At 48.4% G+C, this 13,924-nt stretch overlaps 1 protein-coding gene across 1 annotated transcript in view; it reads left to right on the forward strand.

The window, feature by feature from the left end:
• The window catches only part of LOC135185304 (serine protease inhibitor Kazal-type 5-like), a 44,078-nt gene extending 34,023 nt beyond the window's left edge, over window positions 1-10,055 (forward strand). The window contains exons 8-14 of the mRNA XM_064161932.1: window positions 567-697; window positions 1,276-1,357; window positions 1,856-1,920; window positions 2,804-2,894; window positions 5,293-5,420; window positions 5,785-5,848; window positions 9,819-10,055. Coding sequence (XP_064018002.1) covers window positions 567-697; window positions 1,276-1,357; window positions 1,856-1,920; window positions 2,804-2,894; window positions 5,293-5,420; window positions 5,785-5,848; window positions 9,819-9,827 — 570 coding nt within the window. The 3' untranslated portion in view covers window positions 9,828-10,055. The remainder of the gene's footprint in view (window positions 1-566; window positions 698-1,275; window positions 1,358-1,855; window positions 1,921-2,803; window positions 2,895-5,292; window positions 5,421-5,784; window positions 5,849-9,818) is intronic.
• Window positions 10,056-13,924: the final 3,869 nt, after the last annotated feature.

Below are 13,924 nucleotides of genomic sequence, written 5' to 3' on the forward strand. Positions count from 1 at the left end.
CAGGTTTCTGTGCAGTGATTTTGAACAGGGAACAAACTAATTATCCATTCTCCAAACACCATTCTGCTGCTCACAGACTAAGTGTGCTTGCACTGTGCTTTTATGTTTTACCTGCTGCTGCCTGACTGACACATCCCGAAGTGTGGTTGGTTTTGGGGATGCTACTCACTTTGCAAATGAAATTATTATCTGAGCTACGCTCTGGCAAAGGCTGTAGCTGTGTATTAAGGATGCCGGCAGGAGTGGGAGTGACTTCATTACTGTATCAGTCACATCACTGGCATGCTTTGGATAGCCCAATGAGAACAGCAATTAGTTGGACCATACTGAAGACTCCCAACACGTGCTGTGCAGGCAGAAGGACCCGTAATTTCTCTGACTCACTCCTTTGTTTATATACTAAGTAGCTGGTACTGCACAGCTTCTTCTTTCACCCACACCCAGGCTCTCCTGGGATGTTTTTGTGATGGCTCAATGCTTCCCTGGCAGGAAAGCCCAAGTTTCTAAGAATCAGGCCCATAAAATCAGGAGGATAGGCTGCCCTAACTGCGGCTCTTCTCCTGCAGGATGACTGCAGCGAGTTTCGCTCCCGGTTTGAGGCTGGCGGACGACTCTCCTGCACAAGGGAGAATGCTCCTGTCCGGGATTCCTCTGGAAAGCAACACATCAACAAATGTCTCATGTGTGCTGAAAAGTTGTGAGTACAGCTTCCTCTGACCAACAGCGGCAAAGAGGGGAACCTCCAGCAAAACTGCAGCTTCTGCCTGCAGAGCTGCATCTGGGCAATGCCTGGGAGAGAATCCAGAGTCCCGGCGACCTTCCAAGAAATGCTTTGCCAGTAGGGCTCCAGCCATTGCCCCTTTTCTTACTTCCCTTTCAGAGCAAAGGGCCCGGGGGCCAGGTGAGAAGCAGTGTGGAGCAGAGGAGGAGAAGCAAGGCAGATAGAGAGGAAACTCTTTCCTGTGGGAATATTGGGTGTGGGCAGCTACAGAGGAGTTTCCCACACATGTACTTTGTCTTCCAGATGCTCTTTCTCTACTCCCATAGAGCATATAAAGAAGCAGCCCTGATATGAAAGCAACCACCTGGATCCGGGATGTAGAATACAGTAGGAATGGTGAGGAGAAGGGAGAAGACATAGGGGTGGGAATTAGGAACAGGACCACCAGGAACAGGAGCTATGGATGTGGAGGTGGTGCCTAACAGCTTACAGGGCAGCCCCAGCTGCTGGTGGCACTCTCACTGCCATAGCACTCCCCTTTCCTTCTCTCCTAGCAAAAAGGAAGCCCAAAGAGGAGGTCAGTCTGGCGGAATTGGCCAGCGCAACAAACAATCCACATCAGAGCGCGTGAACCAGGTGAGATGGAGCTCCAAGCCTGCCCTGAAATCAGAGACAGGGGCTGGTGAGAGTCTGTGGGATCCTGATGGGCAAGGACTGCCTGTGGTCAGCCTGGGGTGACCATGGTGCTTAGGATGCCCGAGCCAGCTTAATGATGGGGAGAAACCTCGCTCATTTATGGAATAGACCTTTGTATGAGCACACAAATGCAACATGTTTAGACCTGACAGAATAGACTATCTCATCTTCCCAGTGTGTGTGATACTATATGAGAGATAAAGCCCAGGCTCAGGGTTTCCATAGTCCTGTAAGCCCTTAGATGGTAACATTTGGTGGGTATTAAAGCCAGTGGGTGGGTATGGAGTAAGCATCACACCTGCTTTAAGAATGAGTCCATAATTCTCTGGGTCTGGGAGCTGGGGGAAGGAGGACAGGAGCTGCTTTAACTTTGCTTCTTCTCTAGTTGTATAGAAGTTGTTTCTATATTTGTTGAATATGATCCTGCCCCTTCTGCAGAAGAGCTGCGGTGGTTCAGGGTCACAGCAGAGTGTTAATGAGAGACGTCCCTCATCAAGCAGAGGGTGAGTTCAGCAGGACATGGGATTGCAGCCTGCCCTCCTGATCTACCCTACAAGCCCTGGCACTAGTTTATGCCCTATTCTACCTACGTTTTTCTGCCCCCCAGGAGTGCCTAGGAGGTCAACTGGAGTAGTGGTTCAGTAGCACACAGACAGCTCTGTTGTGCATGGTGCTCAGTACAGCACTTCTGCTGGCTAAGCTGGTGACAGGGGAAAGAGGCAGGATGAGGCATGTTTCTCATACAACCCTTGCCCCTTTTTGAGCTCCACTTTCCCTTGTGTGAAGCATCAGTGACTGCTGTCCTTAAAATCTGTCTCAGGACACTTTTGCACAGCAAACCCTGCCTCCTGGTGTCTGCCCAGCCCTAATTTGTCCCCACCTGCTCTCTTGGAGGCAGTCGCCTGGTGCACCATGTGCTTTCTGGGCACTGGTTAGTCATTCTTGTCTGTTGTGTAGCTGTTGGACCTGAGCAGCTTTTTCAGAGCCTTTTCTAGGGAGCTCTGAGCTTTTCTTTTTTGCCTTTTTTTTTCTTTTGGCTGGAGCAGTCCCTTCACCTCCCCATCCACCAACTGATGCCAGCAGACATCAGGGTGCAGAGCCCCAGGGTGGTCATGCACTTGCTTTGAGCACAGAATAAGGTCTGTTCTGCTACTGGCTGCCTCCCTGTTGTTATGGGGCTGGGTGGCTTATAGAATCATTAAGGTTGGAAAAGACCTCTAAGATCACTAAGTCCAGCTGTCAACCTAATGGTTGCCCTCTCCTGTCTTGGTGGTGCTGTAGTGCAAGCATCTCCCTGAGAGCCACGGGAGGATGTGTGGGAGGGTGAGTTCTGTTTGGGAGGGATGATGTGATTTGCGGTTTCTCTCCTCTTTCTTTCCTTGACAGCCCACAAGGAAATAGAGGTCAGAGTGGAAGGAACTGCAACCGGGCACCTGGCCGCAAGACGCAGAACAGAGACACTGGTACCTACGAGATGGTAAAGCCATGCCCTGCATCCCAGAAATAGGGACTTCTCCCATGGGATGGGGATCTACCAGTGCTGAGCCCCCACCCAGTTCTCTTCCCGACAGCTGCTCTTGTTCCTGCCGTGGCTCTAAAGCTTCTCACTTGGCCCTGTGTTCTCAGAAGTGTTTGACTGAGTGGAAGCATCTGTATCCCTGTGCTAGACCCTGTGTCACTTGGCACTGAAGCAGAGGGAAGAGAAGTGGGGCTGGGTGTACTCATGTGACCCTCCTAAACTGGTTTTGCTTCTGGACTTGGCTTCTTATGGAAGTATATCAGTTATGCGGGTGCTGGTCTTGAGCTTAGGCTGGATGCTTGCCCCACACATGGCCAAGGTGAGGTGGGGAGTGCCACCCTTCTCAAGTGAGAAGGCTCTGGGTTAACAGTCATGGCCAGAGCAGGGTACTGGTGCTGACTGGAGCATGAGGACAAGTTTGGCAGGGGGAAAGGAGTTGTCAAAGGGGAAACACTACATGGTGACAATTGTGTATGGAATAATGTGGCAGGAAGATGAAGGTGTCCACTCTGCTTTGTCTCCACGAAAAGAAAATGCAGTTTCAACAAAGCTAGAAGTGGAAAATAGGCAACTAAAAAGAAAAGTTACAGTAAAAAAGATTCCCAAACTGGATATCACTGTCACAGGGTATTGTCAAGAGCCTGGATGATTAAAAAATATGACCTGGTGTTTTAATCCCTCTAGTATTTCTATCCAATAATCCAAATAGCATTTTGAAAGGGACAGGAAATGTGTTTCTGTGGGATTGGAGAGAGCTTACTACAAACTGCTTCAGTTCTCTCTGAAGCCTCTGTCACTGGCTGCTTTTAGGAAAGGGATATTTGAGTTAAAAAACCCTGCAGGTGGCTCAGCCGCCGCGGTCTTGATGCATTCCAGAGGAAGCATTAGGTGTAACAAGGACATTTTCCTTCGGGGCTTTGTGGCATTTCCTGGTATCACCGGAGGGGGAGTGGATGCTGATGAGCCTGATTGACAGGAGATGATTCAGGGCATATCTGCTCCTTTCCTCTTTGCATGGCCACCCGTGGATTTCGTCACTGGCAATTCCCTAGAGCCACAGGAGTGGTGGCACTAGCTGCTGGGACCTACCTAAGCTATGTGGGGCTGCCTGCTCTGATCAGTTAGGCAGGCACACGGGTCCTGTTGCAGGCTGCAATGTCTGGCGCCTAGGAAGGCATCTAGCAGGGAATTGCAAAGGTCAGCACTGTCTGCTTTCACGTCACCAGCAATTACTGAGGTGAGGAAGCGGCACATTAATGAAATTAGCAAGTAATGTTTAACCAGCAGGTGCTGCCCCAGCACCCCAACGTCATGGAAATCCCCATGCTGCCTTCCTTCCCTGTGGTGCTTCCTGCCCTGCAGTGACGTTCATAAACCGTCAGTTTTATGCTGCATAAACCGTCAGTTAAATGCTGCATCTCCAGGTGGGACCAGAGATGGAATGTCCTTTCTCTCTCTTAGTAGTTGCTCTACTGAGCTTGCACCATTTGCAGCTGTTGCAACATGCTTTGTAGCACCTGGAGCAGGGGGTGGGAACCCATTAGTCATTCCTTCTTTTGGCCTTTTTTCAACACGTGGAGTGGGAAAGGATGGGCAGGCTGAGGAGGGGGCTGTGTATGTGCCAGGGAACAGGGCTGTGACACCTTCAACTTCAGCTGTTTGAAATTCACGGTGACTCTGCAGACACTTGCTCTGGTGTCCTTCTAGAGTGGAGACTTAAGCGCAAAGAGGCTCTCTGGGGTCTGCAAATACCACCACTCCTGGGTACCGTGAGTTTGTCGTGGTTGTGACAGGCATGGTTTGTAAGGAGAGCTCTGTTTAAACGCTCCCATTCATTCTCAGAAGGAAACGAGAGGGCACACTTAGCTTGTCATAGCTGCTCATATCTCCCTGTCTCTCTTAACTCGGTGGGTGTTAGGAGTTGTGCTGCGTGTCACACCACCCTCGGGCAGCAGAAGCCTGCTGTAGGGAATTTTCCTTAACTTTTGGGCAATGGATTTCATCTTCATTCCTGGAAACAGAACAGCATCAAAACATTGAATATAAGTACTAGGGACAGGTACCAGGGGAGAGACATAAACCTGCCCTGGACCAAGGCACTGAGGTGGATTGGATGAGTGGATCTGTGCCTGTCAGTAGAGCAGGGAGGGCTGTGCCCCTAAAAGCTTGTGTGGCCGATCCAGCAAGAGACACTACCTCTTTGCAAGCCTGGTCTTGCTGGTGGTGTGGTGGATGTGCTGCAGGGCAGAGCAGAGGGGGCCCCGAGGCAAGGCTGGGTTTGGAAGTGCTTTTAAGCAATGCAAAGGAGGGCGTTGCAAGGGAACCAGCACCCAATGTGATTTCTTTCTCTCTTCAGCTGGACTGTGATCGAATTCTGCATGGGGTAAAGGGTGGAAGGATTTTCTGCAGCGAATCCTCACAACCAGTCTGTGGCACTGATGGGAAAACATACAAAAACGAATGTGACTTGTGTTCAGCTGCCATGTGAGTAGGAGGAGAGATTTCAGTAATACAGGGCCCTGCACCAGTCCCGAGTGTCTTTTGCAGCAGTGTTTGTTTTGATATAGCATGACTCGCTATCAAGTGTGTCCTTGGTGCCTTGCTGTTAAGCAAACATTGATCAAAATGCCAGAGATTAATCTGATGACAGCTAATTAAGATACACAACTTTCCAGAGTCCCCTATTCCCTTTCTGCCCAATCATAAGGTTGTTTGGGGAGTAATAAATGCCATCATATTGGAAGTGGCATCAAAGCATTAAGAGTCCACAGAGGACTGTCGTGCTGACGGCGGAGAGCTGTGGCATTGCAAGTTGAATAATGAGCAATGTCTTGTCCTCCCTTTGCAGGAGAGCATCAAACTACATCACAGTAAACTATCGAGGTGAATGCCGAAAGCCTGCCCCTGAAGTGGTAAGCGGCATGCCACAGCTGGGCTGGGGAAACATCAATCTTTCCCTTTCCCCTGGTGAAACTCCTCTGCTGGCACTGTCTCAGCCTGGGGGAGCCTATTCCGGGCAGCTGCAATGAAGAGTGAAAAGAGAGCAGCATCTGGCAGTCAGTCACTGGCTGCCCTGCTGGGCTCCTCAGGAATCGCTGGGGGTCAACAACTTGACCCTGCAGGCAGGTTACTAGGTTAATTGAATGAACAAGTTAACTCAACTAAGGGGTTAATTAAGGCCATGCTCTGGAGCTGCTCTTCAGTAAGGAGCTGCAGCGTGCTCTGTACTGGTAGCATCAGCCTGGGGAGTTCTGTGGGTGGGGAAGGTTTGCTTGTAGTGTGGACTGGCAGGGAAGAGAGTATTGGAGGCCTGCTTCTGTGTTTGTGGGGTTTTGAACTTGTTTTTTTGACCTGGGATAACATATTTCTGAGAGGATAGTGATAACAGCCACACAAAGTATCTTTTGGCTGTGCAACATCCCATCCTCACTCCACAGGCACCCTGGGGAGCTGGCCTGGTCCCTGCATCTGTGGGATGCTTGTGGTTCAGTTGTTTAAGTAGAGCTTCAAACCTGGGTTTAATATTTAGCCTGTGTGTAATCTCTATGTTTTACCTAGGCTGTATGGTAGGAGTGACGTGTCTAGGGAAAGATCTGGCTTTCCTCATGGGACTTTGAGACTGGAAAGACTGGGACTTGTCAACCATAAAGGACTCATTTCCCAAATAATATCTAGGAAGGTAGCTGGAAAATGAAAAATATCTGTTAAGTGGTATACTTTTGGGAACGATCTTGAGCCTTGATGTCTTTTGCCATCCCATGCAGCAGATGAGCACAAGTACATTTCTCAGTTGTAAGCTTTGCAGGCTTCAGCACTTTGGCAGCCAGGGTCTCCCAATGTATATTTCTTGAGTGTGGGGTGCCCTGTATCACCCAGAAAGGATGATTCTCTTTATTGGCATGAACTCAAGGAACTGAATATTTGTCCCCACAAAAGTATTGAGGTTTGCTGCTGCTCCAAACCTGGAGAGAATCAAAATACTGAATCAGCCAAATGTTCAGTGAAGTTCTGGATGGGAACTCTGGCTTCTGAGTATGATTTGGTATCAATGTGTTTGTAGGCAATGAAAAGTTTTCCTGTGGAATAAGTCTTCATTCCAGAGGGTCATGCTATGCCTTCCTCTGCTCAGTGCTAGGATGCCAGCAGAACACCAAAGCATTAAACAGTAATCATCTCAGCTCCTCTTCTCTACTGTAAAGCTGCAGAGTACTCTCAACTTTGTTTGAAGTTGGAGGACTTGTAGTGCAGAGGGAAACGTTTTTGCCCATGATCATACTGGAGACCTTCATGACTCAGCTTTCAGTATGATGAAGCCACTCTTGACTTGTGTGTTCCAGGACTGCAGGGGGACCAGGCACTATGTGAGCCTGTTGGTGACTGTGCTCACACTGCCCAAGTAGATGAGATTGGGTACACCATGGCAACTGAGAAATAGAGAGGATTCCCACAAAACTCTGCCTGGTCTGGAATTCCTTACTGTTCTGTGTTTTACCAAGCTATTACAGCTCTTCAGCCGATGCAATTAGAGGAATGTGCCATTTGCCTTAGTCAGACAGCTTGTAGCTATGTTAAGTATTCCAAGGGGAGCTGGATGCAATTAAAAGAGAAAGTGGTAAGCTTTGTCCCTGGGGCAAAAAAAAGACTAAACATAAACCCCCCTCATGATTCATTCTTTATTTAGGTATATCATGTCACCTGAAGGCCTCACACCTGGACTAGAATTTTATGGAAGCTTATGAAGAACATACAGAGCAATGCTATTTTCAGGACTGGAATTCATGGTCGCTGGCAGTATAATGAATCCTTTTGTACTGAATATTCAGGCACTAATAGATGCTCCTAAACCCCAGAGGAAACCAGCTCCAGCAGTGCTTTTGGCATCAGAAAGGGTTTTAGACAGTTGCAGTGTGCAGAATGAAAGTGCAAAGGCATTTATTTAAGCTTTGGATGGAGATAAGAAATTGTTACCCAAAAATGTAGTGTTTTCTTGAGTGGTACTTTGAAATTATCCATGGAGGGTGCTGGATTTCCTGACAAAATGTGTGTCCAAGCTGCTTCACACCTTTGCAGCTCGGTGTCTGCATCTACTCTTGTCTGCAGAGCTCCTACTGGAATTCCAGGTGTTTCTGGCAACACTCCCTGCCTGGTGACCAGACTGCCACCAGGGAGAGGTGCTGGTAGGAAGCATTGGGAGCTGGCACTAACTGGTGTATCCATGTGTTGCCATGCTGGAAAACTTTGCTGCAGACAGAGCCTGTCCTTGGGGCCTCAGACTGTCTAGCGGTGGTCTCATCACCTTCCCCAGGAGGTCTGTGCTGTAAGCACATTCTTTTGATCTTCTTCTGCTTTACTGAAAATAGATGTAGGTCTGTGTCCTGGGTTTAGGTATCTTTTGTTGGTCTTGCAGTTACTGTATCATAGATGAATTCATTGAGGGTCTTTCCAGCACACTTCACTTTTAATACTCCATATTTAATGCTTGAGCGTGTCCAGAGAAGGGCGACGAGGCTGGGGAGAGGCCTCGAGCACAGCCCTACCAGGAGAGGCTGAGGGAGCTGGGATTGGTTAGCCTGGAGAAGAGGCTCAGGGGTGACCTTATTGCTGTCTACAGCTACCTGAGGGGTGGTTGTGGCCAGGAGGAGGTTGCTCTCTTCTCTCAGGTGGCCAGCACCAGAATGAGAGGACACAGCCTCAGGCTGTGCCAGGGGAGATTTAGGCTGGAGGTGAGGAGAAAGTTCTTCACTGAGAGAGTCATTGGACACTGGAATGGGCTGCCCGGGGAGGTGGTGGAGTCGCCGTCCCTGGGGCTGTTCAAGGCAGGATTGGACGTGGCACTTGGTGCCATGGTCTGGCCTTGAGCTCTGTGGTAAAGAGTTGGACTTGATGATCTGTGAGGTCTCTTCCAATCCTAATAATACTGTGATCTCTCAGCTCCTTTGCTTGCTTTTCCCCAAATCACCTATGCGGTAGGAAAGAGTACACCCACATTAGTCAGTAGGTCGGGGGGAAAAAAAGGGAAATATTCAGTTCTTCCTTTTTTTAATCTGCCTCTTTAACAGACAGACAACTCCCAGGTTTGTGGTGGGTAAGTCCCAGTTTTCCTACAATGCTCTTTATGTTTTCGCACTTCTTTTTAAGTCAGTGGAAGGAGGAAGAAGTGAAAACACAAGGCTTTTCCTTGTTAAGCAGTAGGTGTGGAAAACATATAGGTTTTGGATTAAATTAGTTTTGTTTTCCTAGGCTGGCAGAGGTCCAATTGCCTGCCCTGGTGCCAGGCTCAGCTGCAGCTGTGCTGCTGCGCTGGCCGGAGGGGCTGTCGCACTGGTAGTAATGCTTGGCAAGCATCACACAGAAGTGCTCATACTTAGGGATGGACTTAATTTTTGCTCTTTCTTTCCAGAAATAATGGAGTTCTGACTGCCAGCAAACACCAGGGACCAGCTGTGACCAAAGGTACAGAGAGGTGCAGCCATTTAACCCCTCCTAGCCAGTCTGTCCACTGGAAGCTGTGTTTCACAAGGACTGCAGTGGACAGGCTGCAGGCCTGGGACAAAGGACTCTGCAGCATGCTTTTCCCTCTTGCTGTAGCCATGGAGTGGTGGAGTTGAGCCCATGGGAATGTGCAAGTTTTCTAGTGCCCATGGTGGTGGGCTCTGCCCATTCCTTTTCCTGGCTCTGTTTTTTTTTAGCTAAGCTGTCCCTGCAGAATAGGGAAGCTGCTGGCAGAGCAGCATGCTGCTGTTCCCCTGTTGTGGGGAGACAGAGATGGCTTAAAGTCCCTTTAGAACATGAGACCATCACAACTTAGAGGTTTCATATTGTTTGTTTCAGGTCTCTCTGCCTCCTGGAACTATAATAATTGTCTCCTTCCTGTCTCCCTAGGGCGAATAAAGGAAGAGTCGATGTTGAGCATCAGGGAGCTGTTGAGTTCCCAAGACTGCTGGAGCTGCCTTAATCCCCTTCTGCAGAGAACGGGGCTGTCCTTGTTCAGGTGGAGGGCAAAGGGCTGTGGGGACCCAGCGGTGTCTCCCCAGGTCTGCCCGGTGCGTGCCGTTGCGGTCTCTGCCGCCTCGCTGTGTCTTGGTGTGCTTCTACAATAAAGATAACTCAGCAGCTTCATCTCGCTTTTCTTCACTACGCCTCGCAGGAGGGACAAACGAGTCCCCACTCCTGCTTTACACCATGTGGCCCTTTGGCAGTAGGCTCAGAGGGCCCCTGGGGTGCATCAGCTGCTGTAAATACCCAGCAAAGATGTTGGAGCTGAGAAGGAAAAGCATGGCCTGGGGTTTTGAGAGGAAGGACCAGGGATCAGGTTCTGTTTGACTCGTCATGAAGTCTTTAGTCAAGCGCTTCACTACCCTTTCAAGCCCATTTCTCTTGCTTGTAAAACTGATATTAAAAGATATTTACCTACCTCAGAGGGTTGTTTTGAGATTTAATTGGTTTACATCTGGAAACCTACAAAGCAAATTTGGTTTTAAAGCAGCCTGCACGTTGGACTGACACTTCAGCTGTTGCAGTAGGGGTCCTCACCTGAGGCATTGGGAAAACCAGAGCATTTTGTTTTAAGCAGCTGCAGGAAGTAGATACACCTTGACTGGTCACATTAGATGGTGTGCTGAGCCATGACCCACCAAAGCTGGAACTAAGGGCATAGCCAGGAAGGTCTCTTGGTCAGGAAGTGTGAATTTGACCATCAGCATTTCCTGCTTTGAGAAGGCAGAAGCACTGATGGCAGCCTTGAGGCAGTGATGCTCAAGGAAAAAGTTCAGCCTGGTTTTGGTGGCACATGGACCTTCACCATGTGCTTCTGGGTAACCCTGCCTGAATTTCCTTCCCCAGACAAGGCCCTGTGGGCCAGTGCCCATCTGAGGAATCGGCTCCTGCAGGTATGGGTCCTTTCTTTGGGGTCCTGGTGCAGGGTGAGATGGAGAAGTGAAAGGTTCTATGGTGTTGAATGTCTTAATTTTTTTAAGGAAGAGACTCAATTCTTTTGGGTTGTAGCTGCCTTACTTCTCATTTATAGCCTGAGCCTATTTAAGACAAAGCTCAAGTCTGAGCTAAGGGCTCCCCTGGTTTGCTTGAGGCAATGCCTCTGAGACTGTGGTGGGATTTGCCAAGGAGGCAGCTGTGATGGGGGGTTAACAGAAACCTGCTGGCAGTTTGCACGCACTTCCTGTACTTTCTTTTATAGCTGTTACTTAAAGCAAACATGTTCTCTGTTTGTATGAACTCCATTGCAGGACATTTCCAGGAGACCTTGAGTGCACACACAGTGTTTGAGTCCATTTTAGCTGTAACCTGATCTGCAAACACTTTGTGTTGCAGATAAGGCTGGAGTGACTTTCTTCCAGATTTTGGCAGGATTTTACCAGCACCAATGAATTTTGCTCTCACTGAAAACAGAGTTGGTTGGTTGGTGGTTTGTTGGTTTTTTTTTTGTTTGTTTGTTTTTTCTTTCACCAATTAAGTTATCAAATTGTTTTTTTTCCCTACTACAGTTAATGAGAATCAATTTGAACTTCTCAAAATGCTTACACAGGCATCATAATTTTGGCCTGTTTCAGGAACAGTGTGGCCAGTAGGACAAGGGAGGTTATTCTTCCCCTGTATTCAACACTGGTCAGGCCACTCCTTTTGTACTATGTCCTGTTCTGGGCTTCTCGATTCAAGAGAGATGTTGAGGTGCTGGAACATGTCCAGAGAAGGGTGAGGATGCTGGTGAGGGGCCTGGAACACAAACCCTGTGAGGAGAGGCTGAGGGAGCTGGGGTTGTTCAGGCTGGAGAAGAGGAGGCTCAGGGGTGGTCTCATTGCTGTCTATAACTATCTGAAGGGAGGCTGTAGCCAGGTGGGGTTGATCTCTTCTGCCAGACAACCAGCAATAGAACAAGGGAACACAGCCTCAAGTTGTGCTGGGGGAGGTATAGGCTGGATGTTAGGAGGAAACTCTTGGCAGAGAGAGTGATTGGCATTGGAATGGGCTGCCCAGGGAGGTGGAGGAGTCACCATCCCTGGAGGTGTTCAAGAAAAGACTGGATGAGGCACTTAGTGCCATGGTCTAATTGACTGGATAAGGCTGGGTGCTAGGTTGGACTGGATGATCTTGGAGGTCTCTTCCAAGATCTGGTTTATTCTGTGATCTTATTTTTGCTGATAGTAACAGGATCTGATTTTTATTGTCAGCAAACTGGCATAGGTAGTTGTTAATATTTTGTATGCTGACTTTATTTTTCATGTCACCAAGCATGATTTAGAAATCGATTTACTGCTGCCTATTTCTACACAGAAAATCCTCTGCCTGAGTACAATCATCTAAGGTGAAAGTCACCAGTTGGGTACTAGTTAGCTGGTTTGGAAGATGCAAAAATTTGTTTGCCTTTAAAGTGTAATGAAACAAGTTAACTTCCTGAATGCTTTTTATGCAGCCTGCAAATGGTGACTATCGGACATTAAAAACATCTGATGATGCCTGCTCGCTGATTCCACCTGAAATCAACTTCAGGCACATCTACATGATTTTTTATAAAAGCAGTGCACAATTTGTGGCTTAAAATAAACCCTTGCAAATGAAAATCAGTGTGCACTTGAAAGCTGTTATGATCTGGAGTGATTTAAAGTATTTAGGTTTTGAAATAATCGCCCATAAAGCCTGCATTAACTGCGCTCTGAAAGCAATGAACTGATGAAGATGGTGCCCCAGTAGCCTCTTCTGTCAGTATTTGAGTGCCTCCTGAATTTGTCCTGCTGCCAGCAGAAATTACCATTCACAAAAATTGTAGCTGGTGATAAGGGATCATTAATCAGATTCCAGACCTGTCTGTCGAGAAGGCTCAAGACCGTGACTTGCTTAAAACTACCTGTGCCAGAGGCAGCAACTTCTTTCTGTTCTCACCAGCCTGCCCCATCAGTCCTTTCTTGCTTTCATCCCCTTTTTTGCAGGTTGCTGCAAGGGCTCTCCAACAATGCTTGTCCTGAACAGTCCTGTATGCAGTGGAGCTCTGCGTGAGCAGTGCCACATCTTGTTTCTGTGCAGTTCCTGAGGATGAGGTGGCAAAGGTTCAAGAGGTATTGGAGATTTATTACCCTTCCTGTTCCATTTGCACCTGATTACCCTTTGTGTTGCCCTTTACCACAGTAATGAGGCCAGAACAGCTCTCTATGAAACTGGAAAGGTACCAGCACTCTGGGCATTCTTTAGTTAGCTGTAAATTACACTTTATTAAGGGTGTCTTTTGCCAATATCCACAGACCCCATGTGGTTCATAGCAGTTTCTGAGGTTTTGCAGAACTGGGGTTATAAATTGACAGCTTCAGTCTCTAGGCCACTCAACGTGGTTGGGTTTTGAGCTGAACTACTCTCTGCAGAGTCTCTTGTCTTCTTTTTCCTCCTCTCCCCCCTTAGAAAGTGTCAGGTACTTGTGCAATTCTTCAGGATGTGCAAATGCTGCCTTTGGTATATAGTGAGGACTGTTGACAGATGCCTGAGCAGACCTTGAACTCACCGTGCCGTTTCTCAATCCTCTGCAGTCTGTCCCTTTGGAGCCTGGTAGCTCTGCCCACCACCTCCCTGCTGCTCTCATGGCCACCATGCTGGGGGAGCCCTTGCGTGGTGTGCTCCAGCCAGGGACCTTCCACAATCTGCCACTGTAGACAGAGCCAGAATTTCTGCAGTTTAGGGACAATAATTTCATCAAGAGCTGAGCAAGTCATGATGTGGAGAGCCTGATGCCATTTGTGCAGCAAAGCCCTTTTGGGTCTGCTGCAGAGCTTTCCCTTCTGGCTCTTCCTACATCTCTGTGACACTCAATCCCACCAAGTAACTTGTGCTGTGTACAAGTACCTGGGGGTTTCAGCATCATTTGCCTTGCTTATCACAACGTCTGCTCCATCTGCTTCTATGCTGGGGACTGGTGAATAAGCTTTTCTCTTTCCAGTCTTTAGGGCTCTTCTTTGGCATCTGTTAGCAGATTGATCTGTTAGCTCTTG

This window comes from Pogoniulus pusillus, chromosome 22, assembly GCF_015220805.1.
Source record: "Pogoniulus pusillus isolate bPogPus1 chromosome 22, bPogPus1.pri, whole genome shotgun sequence".
NCBI classification, from domain to species: Eukaryota; Metazoa; Chordata; class Aves; order Piciformes; family Lybiidae; genus Pogoniulus; species Pogoniulus pusillus.